Consider the following 17,353-nt stretch of genomic DNA (forward strand, 5'->3'; position numbering starts at 1 on the left):
GATTTACAGATTAATGGACTAAGGGCAAAACGGGCAAAACCGAGGACCGCCCATTGCCACCAGAAGCTAGATTGAGTGTTGGCAGGTTACGCCTGAAGATGCAGTGGCGGCCGCTGCTGGTATTTCAACTCTCAGACTGCATGCAATTGAGGAGCAGAGAAGTCATAAGTGAAGTTTAATAATAAGATTGATGTATTATTCCATAATTCTACTGTTAATTACCAGTTACCTCCCTGTGAGGAGTTCATTATTGTTATAAATTAAATTGCACTGTTGTTAGTCCTTGCTCTGCATTCCCTGCGTTACTGCATCCTTTCACCTGCTTACATACATCTGATAGAACTTACCAACTATTGAACACAGATAACAGCTCAAAGTTAAACATGAAAAAGTAGAATTATCTTAGCTTTTCATTACCTCCACCCAATTCCAAGGTTCCTGCCAGTAGCTTCTGACACCCCTCTGAGTCATAATATTGAGTTGTAAATAAAAGTATATAAGTGTCATTCCGAGGTACATTAGCTGTAAAAAAAAAATCTGAATTATTTGCTATCCTTTCATATTAAAAAAATAATAATTTAATCATGCCAAAATATTGCCATGTAAAGGAAATGCTCCAGACCTTTTGCACCTGGATTTATATATAGCAAGTGAGGGATTAACCCCTTAATGATTGGGCAATTTTCTATTTTTCAGCTTTATTTCCCCCATCTCATTCCAAGAGCCATAACTTTATTATTTTTTAATCAACATAGCCATATGACAGGCTCTATTTTGGGGGACAAGTTGTAATTTTAAATGACACCGTTCACTTTATCATGTAACATCCACAGATTGGGGTTGTGCTCACTGCCCAACACCGTGCGACCTTCCAAAGAAATGCAACCCCACACCATTACAGACCCTCTGCCAAACCGGTCATGCTGAAGGATGTTGCAGGCAGCAGATCGCTCTCCACGGCGTCTGCAGACTCTGTCACGTGTATCACATGTGCTCAGTGTGAATCTGCTTTCATCTGTGAAGAGCACAGGGCTCCAATGGCGAATTTGCCAATCCTGGTGTTCTGTGGCAAATGCCAAGCGTCCTTCACGGTGTTAGGCTGTGAGCACAACCCCCATCTGTTGACGTCAGGCACTCAGACCATCCTCATGGAGTCAGTTTCGAACCGTTTGTGCAAACACATGTACATTTGTGGCCTGCTGGAGGTCATTTTGCAGGGCTCTGGCAGTTCTCCTCCTGTTCCTTCTTGCACAAAGGCTGAGGTAGTGGTTCTGCTGCTGGATTGTTGCCCTCCTACGGCTCCCTCCATGTCTCCTGGCATACTGGCCTATCTCCTGGTAGCGCCTCCAGCCTCTGGACACTATGCTGACAGACACAGCAAACCTTCTTGCCACAGCTCGCATTGATGTTCCATCCTGGATGAGCTGCACTACCTGAGCCACTTGTGTGGGTTGTAGAATCCATCTTATTCTAGCACGAGTATGAAAGCACAACCAACATTCAAAAGTGACCAAAACATCAACCAGAAAGCATTGGTACTGAGATGTGGTCTGTGGTCCCCACCTGCAGAACCACTCCTTTATTGAGGGTGTCTTGATAATTGCCAATAATTTCCATCTGTTGTCTATTCTATTTGCACAACAGCATGTGAAATTGATTGTCAATCAGTGTTGCTTCCTAAGTGGACAGTTTGATTTCACAAAAGTTTGATTTACTTGGAGTTATATTCTATTGTTTAAGTGTTCCCTTTATTTTTTTGAACAGTGTACATAAAACATGGAAACAATTCCAGGTGGGGTGAAATGGTGAAGAAAAAAACACAATTCCATCATTTTGTTTTGTGTTATGTTTTTACAGCTTTCATCATGCGGTTAAAATGACATGATTATTTGCCAGTGGTGCACACTATATGTGACTATATTCACCGTATATATGTGGTGTTTGCAGGTATGCAGGATGCAGTGACGAGTCGCGAGACAACCTGGTGCTTTCTAAAATAACTTTTATAAGACTGGGGGAACTTTCCTCAGTCACAGCTTGAACACCAAAAAAGGGGTAACACGTGTTGCCCTCGCAGGGGCTCTAGACAAGCAAACACCCCAGAGTAGAACACGACTACTTCCGGCAATAGCCGGTCACTATAGGGCCGCAGTTTGGCCGACTACTGGTCCTTAATTGAAAAGTCAACTTAGCTGCTGTCCAGACGTCCCTCGCCGTTCGGGTTGGTGGTCTTTCGGCGTAGTAGTTGCTGGGCCCAGTTGCTCCGGCGCGCAGGTGACACTGGGGCCCCACAGGGCCCCGCGAAGTCCTTGGACGAGTGGGCCGCAGCCCCTGGACTGGGGACAGCGGCAGCGATGTGCGGTGGTGGATGACAGGCCACCTGCTGCAGGCCTGAGCGGGACGGTGGTGACCGCCGACGGCACAGTACTTGCTACGGCCACGGGCGAGCACGGGGCGGCTGTGGTTGGCGGGGAACAGGCCGCAGCCACGGGCGGAGGAGAGGCGGCAGCAGCCACGGGTGACCACGGGTAGGCCGCAGCCACGGGCTGAGAGGCGGCAATGGCCGTGGATTGGACTGGGGCCGCTGTGGTCGCGGGATGGAGCAGGGCAGCAAGTCTTGGACGATCCCCTTGGCACCGTCCCTCTGGTGTCCTCAGTGAGTGTCCTCTCTCGCACTGGTTAGTCACTCTAGCTTCCCGTCGCTCCCACGCTCTCCTGCAGTCTCTGTCCCGGTCTGCTGACTCATCGTCCGGGGAATTCCCCGCCTCCTTTATACTGGCCCCTCCCCCAGCCCATCTGTCTGTCAGAACGGTCCATTATCGAATTATGTCCCCCGGGAACAGTTTCCCCCGGAACACAGATGACGGCTCCCTTGGTTCCGGCCCGGACACTCGACGGGGGCCATTCATCCCACAATCCCCCACCCTGTATGCTCGCCAGTCCTCGGGCGAGGGTTTTTGTAGACTTGGGTTAGACTTTTGAGACGACAGTCCTTGTCGCCATACGAACTGGTCCTGTTCGTAACATTCAGGAGGTTTGCCAGCTGCTGACCGCTCGGAGCGTCGAAGCTCGGGTGTAGTGGAGTCTTCTGGGGTGGTGGAGGGTGGTCAACTAGTTGGTTCTGGTGGGATTTCCGGGTCTACGGTAGTGCCACTGCAGGGGCACCCCGCAGATGTGACGGGGAAGTCCTCTTCATCATCCAGGTCCCAGACCATAGGCGGGGGGGTCAGGGACCTGGGGGGTCAGTTTGGGTCGTGGGGGATCGGTAGATGTACATGGTCGTAACATGTTACGGTACACAACCCGAGTGAGAGGCGCATTGTTTCCTTCAGATTGTATTTCGTACACAGGCCCGTCAGGGCTTATTCGGCGCAACACTCGGTACGGGTTCACCTCCCTCCGGGGTTCTAACTTGTTTTGGGGGTGTTGATCAAGTACAAGTACCCGATCCCCAGCTTGAAAATCAATGGGTGGGGGTAGTGCTCCCCCTTGGTGTTCTAGATCCTGGAGCTTCGTATGGATGATACGGTGGAGGGTCTGCAGCCGATGCCGGTGGTTTCAGACCCACGAGGATACCCCGGTCCAGGGTTGTGGTTCCTCCGGGTTCAATTCCACCTCCGTAATGCCTTTGCCTTCTCGTCCGAACAGCAATGAGTAGGGGGTGTAACCAGTCACTCGATGCACCCGGTTGTTATACACCCATACCATACTGTATTCAGGCCAGCGGGCCTTGCGGTCGCTCTCCAGGGTGCGCAGCATTTGGATTAGCGTATGATTGAATCGCTCGCAAGCTCCATTTCCCTGCGGGTGGTATGGCATAGTCTGCGATTTATCGATACCATACAGATGGTGTAGCTCTTCCATGACTTTTCCTAGGAAGCACGCCCCTTGGTCAGAATGTATTCGTTGTGGACAAACGTACACTTGAATAAAGTTCTTACAAATCGCATAGGTGGCCGACTCCGCTGTTTGGTCTCGGGTGGGGGTGACCACGGCAAACTTGGTGAAATGGTCGACCATAACGAGGCAATGTGCATACCCCTGATAGGCAGGACCTATGGCTAGATAGTCCACCATAAGAAGCTCCAGAGGGGCTGATGTTACAATAGTTTGCACCGGGGCTCGTTGCACGGGGGGTTTAGCGAGCTCACACGAACGGCAGGTTCGACAAACTTCTTCTACAGCAGTGTGCAAGCGTGGGTGGTACACTATCTGCTGTAGCCATTGTAAAGTCTTTTCAGCACCAAAATGAGCCCACTTTTCATGGGCTTCCTGGGCCAGTTGGTTGAGATGGGCTCCGTGCACGATCACCTGCCATTTCGTAGCTGACGTGGTTCGTGACGTGGCTTTTCGATATAAAAGTCCTTTTTTGATGGCTAGTTTTTCCCACTGGTGCAACAGCATCAACATATCTTGGGTCAAAGTCTGTCTTTGTGAGCCCCTGGGCAATTTACCGGTGGCCACCCATCAGCGCAGGAGTCCAATTTCTGTATCTTCTTGTTGTCGCGGGGCTGTTCCAGAATCCCTCCTTGGAGTCCCGAATGAGGCACTTCCTGCGCGTTGACGTAGGCGCGTAGGCGCGACGGTGGTGAGGGCGAACGGCGTCTCATCTGCCTCTAATTTGTCGTCTCGACTTCTCCCTGGGGTGGTGTGTTGGATTCTGGAGAGCGCGTCGAAGTGCACGTTTTCAGCTCCCCGTTTGTAGATGATCTTATAATTGAATAGTTGCTCGAGGGCCCCCAGTTTGGCCTTCTCCAAATGGGCTAATGGGTTGTTATCGGTCCGCACTACTACCTCGGAGCCCGCCAGGTACTCTGCAAACCGCTCCGTCATTGCCCACACCACCACGAGGAGCTCGAGCTAAAAGAAGCTGTAATTGTCCGGGTTGCGTTCTGAGTCGTGCAGTGACCGGCTACCATAGGCGATCACTCTCTCCCGGCCACCCTGCACCTGTGACATCACAGCTCCTAGTCCCTGAAGGCTCCCGTCGGTATGTAGGATGAATGGTTGCGAGAAATCCGCATATGCCAATACCGGGGTGTCCGAGAGCGCAGTCTTGAGATCTTGAAACGCATCCTCTTGTGGTTGCTGCCACTGGATCTCCCGACCATTCGCCCCGACAGGAGCCCCCTTCAGCAGGTCCTGCACTGCTCAAGCTCGGCGTGCAAAATTTTTCATGAACCAACGGTAATAGCCGGCCAGCCCCAAGAAGGCCCGCACGTCCTTCACCGTCTCAGGGGTAGGCCACCCCTGGACGGCAGTGACCTTTTCCAGGGATGGTCGGACACCCTCTGCCGAGACGGTATGCCCAAGGTACTCGATTTGGGTGCGGAACAGGTGGCATTTCTGGGGCTTTACCTTTAACCTGTACTTCTGCAGCCAGCCGAGCACCTGCCCCAACCACTTCAGGTGGTCCTCGAATGTGGCAGAGTAGATGATAATATCGTCCAGGTATATCAATGTGGCTTCAAAGTTGAGGTCTCCTAGACACCGCTCCATCAACCACTGGAAAGTTCCTGGGGCATTTGCCAGCCCAAACGGCATCCGATTGAACTCGAACAGTCCCATGGGAAGGATGATTGCCGTCTTGGCCCTGTCTTCCTCCGACATCGGCACCTGCCAGTACCCACTGGCCAGCTCAAGGGTTGAAAAGTATGTTGCGTTCCCCAGGGCGGACAGAGACTCTTCTATGCGGGGCAGTGTATACGAATCCTTGATGGTGCAGGCGTTCAACTTCCGATAATCCACGCAAAAACGCAAAGTGCCATCTTTTTTCCGAACCAGGACAATAGGGGCCACCCAAGGGCTTTGGCTCTCTCGTATGACCCCCTTCCGAAGCATTTGGGCTAGCACGGTTTTCACTTCCTGGTATAGCTGCGGTGATATTTGCCGATATCGATCCCGGATGGGGCCCGCACCTGCCGTGGGGATCCCATGCGTGATGGCCGTGATACATCCGAAGTCATCTTCGTGGCTGGTGAAGACACTGTAAAATTGTCCAAGAAGTGTCTCTACTTGGAGAAGCTGGGCTGGCGCTAGGCCGGACACTTCGGCCCGCATTCTCTCCAGGATGACTCGACCTTTTTCTTGGGTCGATGATGCGGCAGCCTGTTGGGTCTGTACCATCACTGCCCAGGGATCTTCGGGTTGCACCCTCAACTGGACCGCGGGGTCCGGTAGCATCTCCTCCAATGGCCTCACTAGTTTAGCCATCTCGGCCCAGGGCTTCAGGGCGATATCCTGATCTTCCAGGTTGACACAACGTACCAAGACAGTCCCTTCCCACACTGTGGCCAGGGAGCGGGCCACCAGGATGCCAGGGTGCAGGCACTCCGAGTAACATGGATCCACCTGCACCTCCACGCCCTCCAGTGGTATCGGGCACGGATCGGCAGAGCCACCACTGTCTGCCCCGAAGGAAGCACGAGCGGAGGGGCCGTCGGTGCGATGACCTTGCCCAGCGCCTCACCCTCCTGACACTTCTGGAGCACTCGCGCCTCCCGCACCAACCGCTGGAAGACCTCCCCCTGGGCCGTGCGAGAACCCCACTGACTTAGGGTCTGCGTGGTATCGTTGAGGAGTAGATTGCCGAACTCCCGCAGTATGTTCATGCCCAAGATGATCGGATGATGGTCGTTAGTCTCTCCTTGGGTTAAGACCACTCCCCGGCGACCGAGGGATTTTCCACACAATGTCATCTGAAACCACACCACCCCAGCGACAGGTACCGGCAGATGGTTTGCAGCCACTAGTCGTATCATGGGCTCCCACTGGAGCCTTGCCGCTTCCGGGAAATGCTGCCGGAAGTACGTTGCTGGCATGGTCATCACCTGCGACCCTGTGTCCACTAGGCACTGCACAGCACGACCCTCAACTTCGGCCCTTACTAATGGGCACTTTGCGACCAGTTCTAAGGGGCGTCCCCCATGCCCGGAGCCCTCTAGTTTAATGTCCGCCAGGGTGGGTATCTCCCACGCTGCGGACACTCCAGTGCAAAGTGGCCCAGTTCTCCACACTCATAACATCGGGGCGGTGAGGCTCGGCCACCCCGGGTATTGCGAAGCCCCCAAGACCCGGAGTTGTAGCCAGGTCAGCCGGGGGTGGGCTCTGTTCTCTTCTTCACTTTGGCCAGCTCACCCCGGATACTCTTCAGTTCCTGTCTCATTTTCTCAATCCATTGAGGTTCTTCGACCACGCTTACGGAGGACTCCATGCTCCGGACCTTCCCCACAGGAGCCGTTATCCCCTGCTCTTGCTCTCGCACCCGGGCCTGACTCCCCACTTCGGAGAAGGCTAAACGTGGGTTCACTCATACCTGTTCCCGCATTGCCTGCTTGATTAGCGGGTCCCGGAGTCCAGTCACTAACAGGTCACGCAATGTAATGTCGATGGGCCCTACCCCCATTCCATCCTTCCTTTCTATGGCGGTGTGTAGCTCCTGGAGGGCGTTCATGTACTGGGTGATGGTCTCCCCCTCCCCCTGCATCTGACTGAACAACCATGTTCTCAACTCCCCCACGTCTGTTGGATCCCCGTGGGTCTCTTCCAGGATCTGTAAGACCCTGGCGAAGGTGTTGCGAGGCCCCAGGGGTCTCAACATAACCGACTTCCAGGCCTCCCCATCCAGCACCATAAGGGCCACCTCAGCCTCTAGGTCATGGGGTGCATACGGACGAGGCCCCGCATACGTTCGGTCCAGCTCCACAATACGGTATTGGAGCCAGAAAACCGGGGCAAGTTACTTAGCATAGCCGCCAGGGAGATGCTGGAGCAGTGACCCCCATCATCCGCAGCGCCCGCAGCCCTACTCTGATCAGGTGCACCGCCATCTGCACTCGGAGACTGCATCCTGCTGACTACGCCAAATGTGGTGTTTGCAGGTACGCAGGATGCAGTGACGAGTCGCAAGACAACCTGGTGCTTTCTAAAATAACTTTTATAAGACTGGGGGAACATTCCTCAGTCACAGCTTGAACACCAAATAGGGGTAACTCGTATTGCCCTTGCAGGGGCTCTAGACAAGCAAACACCCCAGATTCGAACACAACTACTTCCGGCAATAGCCGGTCACTATAGGGCCGAGGTTTGGAAGACTACGGGTCCTTAATTGAAAAGTCAACTTAGTAGCTGTCCAGACATCCCTCGCTGTTTGGGTTGGTGGTCTTTCGGTGTAGTAGTTGCTGGGCCCATTTGCTGAGGCGTTGTCAGAGTCTTTGCGCCCTACGGCGAGCAGGCGACACTGGGGCCCCACAGGGCCCGGCAAAGTCCTTGGATGGGTGGGCCACAGCCCCTGTGCCGTGGCGGATGACAGGCCACCTGCGCAGCTAAACACCTGCGACGGGGAGTCCGCGTTCAGCAGAGGCTCGGCTCCTGCTGCGGGCCTGAGCGGGTCGGTGGTGACCGCCGATGGCACGGTACTTGCTGCAGCCACGGATGAGCAAGGGGCGGCTGTGGGTGGCGGGGAACAGGCCGCAGCCACGGGCAGAGGAGAGGCGGCAGCAGCCGTGGGTGACCGCGGGTAGGCCGCAGCCGCGAGCTGAGAGGAGGCGGCAACGGCCGTGGGTTGAACTGGGGCCGCTGTGGCCGCGGGCTGGAGCAGGGCAGCAAGTCTTGGATAATCCCCTTGGCACCGTCCCTCTGGAGTCCTCAGTGAGCGTCCTCTCTTGCACTGGTTAGTCGCTCTAGCTTCCCGTCGCTCCCACGCTCTCCTGCAGTCTGTCCCGGTCTGCTGACTCATCGTCCGGGGAATTCCCCGCCTCCTTTATACTGGTCCCTCCCCCAGCCCATCTGTCTGTCAGAACGGTCCATCCTCGAATTCTGTCCCCCGGGAACAGTTTCCCCCGGAACCCGGATGACGGCTCCCTTGGTTCCGGCCCGGACACTCGATGGGGGCCATTCCTCCCACATATACTCATGTATAAGCCATTTTTCAATACTTTTTTGTGTTGAAAACGCCCCCTTTGGCTTATACACGATTCAATCTCCCGGAAAGCCAGCGGGGGAGGGGGAGCGGCGGGCCACAGAGGCAGGAGCCGGTGGCTGTGGCTAAAGCCTGTGACACTGCTGTAATAGCACACAGTGCCAGCTGCAGCCACCGTCTTCCAGCACACAGACATCATACTCACCTACCTGCGCTCCTTCGGTGCTAGCACTGCATCTCGTTCCAGTCGCCGGCGCCTGCAGCTCTTCCTGCCGAGCGGTCATGTGGCCCCATTCATAACGGTAATGTATATGCACTGCTCTCCATTCCCATAGGTGTGGAGCGCATATTCATTACCATGCTTCCACAGAATTTTTAAAAAATAAAACTCATGAAATAGACCTGGACAGAAATGATGGTACCCTTAACTTAATATTTTGTTGCACAACCTTTTGAGGCAATCAATGCAATCAAACGATTCCTGTAACTGTCAATGAGACTTCTGCACCTCTCGACAGGTATTTTCGCCCACTCCTCAAGAGGAAACTGCTCCAGTTGTCTCATGTTTGAAGGTTGCCTTTTCCAGACAGCATGTTTCAGCTCTTTCCAAAGATGCTCAATAGGATTTAGGTAAGGGCTCATACTGTAGAAGGTCACTTCAGAATAGTCCAATGTTTTTGTCTTAGCCATTCTTCGGTGTTTTAAGTTGTGTGTTTTGGGTCATTATCCTATTGTAAGACCCATGACCTACGACTGAGACCAAGCTTTCTGACACTGGGCAGCACATTTCTCTCTAGAATCCGTTTTCTTGATATGCTTCAATTTTCCATCTGTGAATATAGAGCTGATGTGGCTTGCCAAAAAGTTCCATTTTTGTCTAATCTGTCCAAAGGACATTCTCCCAGAAGCTTTGTGGCTTGTTAACATGTAGTTTGGCAAATTCCAGTCTGGCTTTTTTATGATTTTTTTTCAACAATGGTTTGTTGGTCGTCTCCCATGAAGTCTACTTTGGCTCATACAACGACGGATGGTGCGATCTGACACTGAGGTTCCTTGAGCTTGAAGTTAACCTATAATCTGTTTAGAAGTTTTTTCTGGGCTCTTTTGTTACCATTCGTATTATCCGTCTCTTTGATTTGTGATCAATTTTCCTCCTGCAGCTATGTCCAGGGAGGTTGGCTACAGTCCCATGGAGCTTAAATTTCTGAATAATATGTGCAACTGTAGTCACAGGACCATCAAGCTGCTTGGAGATGGTCTTATAACTTTTACCTTTAACATGTTTGTCTATAATTTTCTTTCTATGGTCCATGCTGAGTGTGATACAAACCATGTCACCAAACAGCACAGGGAGTATCTGTAGCCCTCTATAGAGGCTCACTCACTGATTCCAACATTGTAGACACCTGTGATGCTAATTAATGGACACACCTTGATTTAACATGTCCCTTTTCTCACATTATTTTCAGGGGTACCATCATTTCTGTCCAAGCCTGTTTCATGAGTTTTATTTTATCTTTTTTTAATTCTGTGGAAGTATGGTTGAAAAGCAATGTCTCACTTTCATTTGTTCATTTTCATAGATTTTTTCTTTATTATTACTTTTGAAGTTATTTTTGGGACCATTGTGGGTTTTTATGTCATTAAATGAGGGATACCAACAATTTCGACCACATGTGTATACCTATGGGGGTGCATTATACTTTATATATGAGGGTGCATTATACTTTATGTATGACTATTGGGGTGCATTATACTATTATATATGATTATGGGGTGCATTATACTACTATGGATGACTATGGGTGCCTTATACTGCTATGGATGACTATGAAGGCAGTAGACATAGGGGCAATATGGAGAGACATGGGGGAAATATGGAGAGACATGAGGCAGAATGGTATGATATGTGGGAGCAGGATGTGGGACATACTTACTGTAGGAGCTAATTAAAGAATATTATTTTTGAGTATATTTTGAGGATATTGTTTTCAGTGGGGAGGAGAGAAACTGTTACTGTGCAGGGCGACACAGTCACTTTTTTTCTTCATCTGGTGTAGTGTAGAGATTGGGGAAAAATTGGGGAATGTGCTCTAAATAACTGTGTTATTTTCTGCTGAGACGAGTCCTGGCTGGAAGAAGTGATGGTGGTCTCTGCTGGATGAAGATGAAGGACTTCAACTATAGACATCAGCGGGAGTCAGTGTGTTACCTGTACACTGACATTATACACTGTATACTATATACAGAGGTCCTGTGTATAAGGTCACTGGTGATCTCTGTACTACCTTTACACAGACACTATATGCAGAGCTCCGTGTATAATGCCACTATTGAGCACTGTGTTATGAGTACACTGACACTATATACAGAGCTCCATGTATAATTTTACTGGTGATCACTGTAGTACATGTACACTGAGATTATATACAGAGCTACTGTGTATAATGTCACCACTGATCACAGTATTACCTGAACTATGTCACTATATACAGAGCACATGTGTATAATGTCACCGGTGATCACTTTATTACTTGTACTCTGGTACTATATAAAAAGCTCCTCTGTATAATGCCATTGGTGATCATTTTATTATGTTAACACTGACACTATACACTGTGTAATATATGCAAACCTCCTATGTATAATGGCACTTATGGGAAAACTAGATGGAGGCCCGATGCTATCTCATTGGGAGGGCGGTAATGTCATGATGGGGGCAGGCTTTGCAGCATTGAGAATCTCTCCCCCCATGTGCTCACCCACCTATCCACACTCTTTCCCCATGTGCTGACTTCTCCTGTCTGTGCTCTCTACTTTGACCTATCTACCCCATGTGCTCTCCCCCTTGTTTGCTGTCTCTCTCCTTCCTGTGCTGTGTTCTCCCCTCATGTGCTGTCCCATTTGAACTGTCTCCCCCCTGTGCTCTGTCTCTCTCACCCCTGTGTCTGACCATGTACAGAACATACCACAGCTCCTGGACAAGGGAGGAAGCAAAAGACAATACTGACATTACAGCAGGAGATTGCAGAGGATATATTTTGTGAGGTAAAATATTGTTTAAAAACAGTCAGTGAAATATTTTACCTCACAAAATGATTCCTCTGTGATTTCCTGCTGTAATTTCAGTATTGTCTTTTGCTTCGTCCCCTGCCCAGGAGATGTCGTATGCTCCATACATGGTCAGACACAGACAATTTTTAAAATGAACTTTCATTCGTGGGAAATCCCCTTTAATGTGACCGGCTTCCTCTGCCTGTAGACATGTCGCACATCTGCTGCCGGGATCAGCTGAATGATTCACTGCGCCTGCATGTGTGAGGGTGTGAGTGTGTGTGAGTGTGTGTGAGTGTGTGTGAGTGTGTGAATGTGTGGTGCATACGGCGTATAGCGTATGTGTGTGTGTGGTGCGACAGTGTTCCGCTGGCGGTGGTAGATCATCAGTGGTACTGATTTATCTTTGTTATGTCTGATCTATAATTCTATTGTAATAATTCTTGCCAGTGTTACTGGTAGTCTCTTTATTCATAATCAGTTCCCTCTCTAAACTGATTATGTTTCATTATTTGTGGGGATTTGATTTTTTATAGTTGTGTCCATTTTAAACTTATAGATTAAATGTTAAGCTTTATTTTTGAAATCCTGATCTTGCTGGTTATCTATGATACTCTGGGACCTATGAATAAGTATACAAAGATTGTTTGCTTCTTGTTGTGCCGTGCAATAGGTTGGTACCGGCAGCAGTTTCCCTATTGAGACACCCATCACTTGGGTGTCCCAATATGGTGGTCGGTGAACTTCCTCCACTTGGAATTCTGGGATATGGTGACATCTGGACAGAACAGGTAATGAAAACATTACAAGGCAATTATATAAATAGATTAGTATTGTGTTTTTTATATTAATAATCAATATGGTAGCATTTAGTCACTATGTGGTGTTAGCATGTGGTCTGGTCATGGTGTGATGGTATTTGTCCCTTGTATGTGGTATTATTGGTCACTATTTTGTAGTAATATGCAGTCTGGCCATGATATGGCCATATTTGTCCCTTGTATGTGGTATTATTTATTCACTATGTGGGGGGTAATATGCGGTCTGTTCATGGTGTTGCATTATTTGTCCCTTATATTTGGTCACTATGTGGTGGTAATATGTGGTCTGGTCATAGTGTGACGGTATTTGTCGCTTGAATGTGGTATTATTGTTCATTTTAAAAAAAGGATGTGACACATTCCCTCAAAGAAATATAAATAAAAATCTTAAGGGGGCCTGAAATTTTGCCAATATGGGGCCCATAAATTCCTGGTAGCAGCCCAGCATACTAGTCCAGCATATGTCGACTGACTTTGATGCAGGCTCCCAAGCCAAGACCGCATCTTTCCCGGCAATGGCGACTGATTTAATCAGCCATCTTGTCTTAATCTGTTAACTCCCGCTGTCAATCTCTGAAAGTGGCATTTAACATGCACCCATCGGCATGCCGATGATTTCATACAGTAAAAAGAAGTTTTTAACAATATGAAAAAAATAAGAAAAGATCCACAAATGTCCAACTGCCTCCCCTTTTGCCCCATTAAAAATAAAACAATAAAAAAACCACAAATTTGATATCGGTGTGTTCGTAAAAGTAATATCTATCAAAATATAAAATAAATCAATCTGATCAGTAAAGGGTGCAATGAGAAAAAAATTGAAATACCAGACTTACATACTCGCGTATAAGCCGAGATTTTCTGCCCAATTTTTTGGGCTGAAAGTCCCCCTCTCGGCTTATACTCGAGTCATATACACCAGGGGGTCGGAGGGGGAGCGGGGTGTCATATATCATACTCACCCCCTCCTGGTGCATCTCTGCAGCCCTCCTGCTTCTACCAAGGTCCCCGGAGCCTGTGTTCAGCAGTCATGTGGTACCACTCACTAAAGTCATGAATATGCACATATTCATGACATTAATGAGCAGTACCACGTGACTGCTAAAATAAGGAAGAGCTGGAAACCGTAGAAGAAGGGGCTGCAGAGACCGCTCCAGGAGGGGGTAAGTATATGCAATATTCACCTGTCCCCGTTCCACCGATGCGCGCCCCTCTGTCCTCTGCATCCTCTGTCTGTGATGTTCAGGTCAGAAGGCATGATGACGTGGTTAGTGCTCGCTGCGCCCTGCCTGAACAGTCACTGACAGAGGGACCCGGAAGACAGAGCGGCGCACGGCGGTGGAACAGGGACAGGTGAATACAGCCAATGCCGGGGGCCTGAGCCAGCGGTGACACCAGCACCTGTCCCTCATAGCGTGCCGGTGTCCCCACCTGCTCAGGGCACCGGGACCTGTCCCCCAGAGATGAGAGGCGAGTATGTCATTTTTTTTATTCACAGCAGCATATGGGGCATAATCTATGGAGAATCTTATGGGGCATAATCTATGGAGCATCTTATGGGGCAGCATATGGGGATTAATCTGCGGAGCATTTTATGGGGCAGCATATGGGGCATAATCTATGGAGCATCTTATGAGGCATAATCTATGGAGCATTTTATGGGGCAACATATGGGGCATAATCTATGAAGCATCTTATGGGGCATATTCTATGGAGTATCTTATATGGCAATTTTTAACCTTTGTGCAGCATTATATGGGGTGTATTATGTATGGAGCATCTTATGGGGCCATCATGAACTGTGTGGAGCATTATATGGGGCTCCTGATTCAATATGGATATTCAAAAACATTTAACCTACTGATGTCTCAATTAATTTTACTTTTATTGGTATGGAGGAAAAACTGAAAAAAATAAATAAATAAATAAAACAGAGAATGGCCATGGCATTAAGGGGTTAAGATGGTGCCCATTTTATATTTTTTTTATATTTAGTGATTTAAAAAAATTGTAGAATTTTGTATTTTTTGAGACCAGTAACTTTTTATTTTGCCTGGACCTATGTGAGGGTTCGTTTCTATCTCACTGAGCTGATGTTTTTACTTATACCATTTTGGGGTAATAATGAGATTTTGATCACTTTTATAACACTTTTTTAGGGATGTGACTATCAGAAAAAGGACATAGCCCAATATGTTTTAAGTTGGGCTGGGAATATAACCTTCTGATATAGTGTTCCTTCACAGAGTATTGCAGTAATAATGGTGATGTACTCCCACAGATTGAAATGCAGATAAGAAAGGATGGAGTAAACTACCCTCACCAAAAGATGATATGAGAATATTTAAAAAAGCAAAAGTACTTTATTATTGCACATTAAAATATTTAAAAATATATCATGAAGTCAAACAGATGACAATGCAAGTAAAGATGGGGCAGGATGATCTCCACACAATGTGAGGAGGTCACAGATACTAATGCCCAGGTTACAGGCATGTGGAGGCCACACACACTACGGAGCATCATTTCCTTGGCTTGTGGCATTTTCACTGAAGTTGGATCAGCCTGTAATTTGATTTTCCACTTTGATTTTGATCACACAAGGCGGGATCACACATGCGAGAAACATGGCCGAGTCTTGCATGTTAATACCCAGCACTGCTGCCGACACTCGAGAGCGGAGTGTTCAGCTGCATGTATTGTTATGCGGCCGCACATGCGAGACTCGGCCATGTTTTTCGCATGTGTGATGCCGACCTAAATCCAGACCTCCATGGAGTATTAATTTTTATTTATATTGATAAATTATATGTTTTATTGTTCTCAACACATTCCCCTATGTAATGAATAAAGATTTGCAACTGGAATATTTCATTCAGTGATATCTAGGATGTGGTATTTTAGTGTTACCTTTATTTTTTTGAGCAGTGCATTTATGTTCAATTTCTGAAGTTTCCACTTAGATGATAATATATCATTATACCTGTATTCTACTTGCATTGTCTGTATACTTTCAGTGACTTGCCACTTGAACTGTTTGAAATTATGGACAATCATGTATATATTAATATGGCAAATCTTTGAACTCTCCATTTGGTGATATTGTACTTGTACTTTCTTTGGTATTCTATATATACTTCTGGCACAATTCTCTTTAGTCTATATCACACATCGGTTTAGGATGGTTATCTGTGCATAGTATCTGTGACCTCCCCATATTGTGCAGGAATCATCCTGCCCCATCTTTACTTGTATTGTCATCTTTTTGACTTCATGATATATATTGAAATTTTTTAATGTACAATAATAAAATATTTTTCATTTTATTATAGTCTCATATAATCTTTTTGGTGAGGGTAAGTTTTTGAGGGATGTGCAGCAACTGAAAACAGTTTTTATAGATCAGACTTTTAAGGACTCAACAATACCAAATATGTTTATTATTTTATTTTTTAAGTTTTAACTGGGAAAAAGTGGCTATATAAACATTTACATTAAAAAATATTTTTATTTTTACTTTATTTGTTAATTCCCTTAGGAACGAACCTGAGATCATTTGATCACTTATACAATATGTCTGACATAATTTGATAGTCGTCAGTTATGATCGTTCAGCGTTTAACTGATTATCTAGTCTGGTAAATGAACCCTAAGGGTATGTGCACATGTTGCGGATTCTGCTGCGGATCCGCAGCGGATTTGGCCCTGCGGATCCGCAGCAGATTCTGCTGCATTGTACAGTACCATTAAAGGCTATGAGAATTGAAAAATGCTGTCCACATGCTGTGGATGTTTCCACACGGATTTTCTGCGGATTTAAATCCGCAGCACGTCAATTCTTTGTGCGGAGTCGCAGCGTTTTGAGACCTGCTCCTTCATAGGAATCCGCAGGTGTCAAAACGCAGGGGAAATCCGCACAAAATCTGCACTAAATCCGCAGGTGAAACGCATTTGACCTGCAGATTTACCTGCGGATTTAGCCAAATTTACGCGGAAAAATCCGCAGCAGAATCCGCAACGTGTGCACATACCCTAACTCTGTAGATTTATGTGGGGGCCTTTATTAGACCCCCAAATTGTTAGTATCTCACAGTTATTTTCAGTTATCATTGATGCGGGGATTGGCAGAGACAGGATCAAGGGAGGACAAAGTTTATCTGTGCCACTTACAGTGCAACTACTGGTAAAACATTGAGGATTTGAGTTCATTGTGAATCAGGAAGTTATTGCTGGAGTGTGGCTGTAAATCAGAGCCACAATTCCATTTTACACGTAGCAGAGTTGTCAGTGATATCGCAACATGCCCTCAAAATCACACTATCATACATCATAGCAATCTTAAAATGCAATTCACTGCAATGTAATGTCTCATTTAAACAATACTTTATTAATGATAGTAAATAAGAGTTTATAATTTTTTTTAACTATTGTTTTCTAATATTTGGAAAAGTTATTCTGGAACGAGAAGATTTTCCCAGTAATTAACAATTATGGCTTATCAATGTCAATCTCCATTTCACCAAATGTTTCATGTTGAGATGGACACATGATGTAATGG

At 47.7% G+C, this 17,353-nt stretch overlaps 1 protein-coding gene across 1 annotated transcript in view; it reads right to left on the minus strand.

The window, feature by feature from the left end:
* PKD1L1 (polycystin 1 like 1, transient receptor potential channel interacting) overlaps positions 1-17,353 on the minus strand; it is a 901,078-nt gene that overhangs the window by 135,765 nt on the left and 747,960 nt on the right. The window contains exon 58 of the mRNA XM_073549827.1: positions 418-522. Coding sequence (XP_073405928.1) covers positions 418-522 — 105 coding nt within the window. The remainder of the gene's footprint in view (positions 1-417; positions 523-17,353) is intronic.

This window comes from Dendrobates tinctorius, unplaced genomic scaffold, assembly GCF_039654945.1.
Source record: "Dendrobates tinctorius isolate UK_male_01 unplaced genomic scaffold, ASM3965494v1 ptg000162l, whole genome shotgun sequence".
NCBI lineage: Eukaryota > Metazoa > Chordata > Amphibia > Anura > Dendrobatidae > Dendrobates > Dendrobates tinctorius.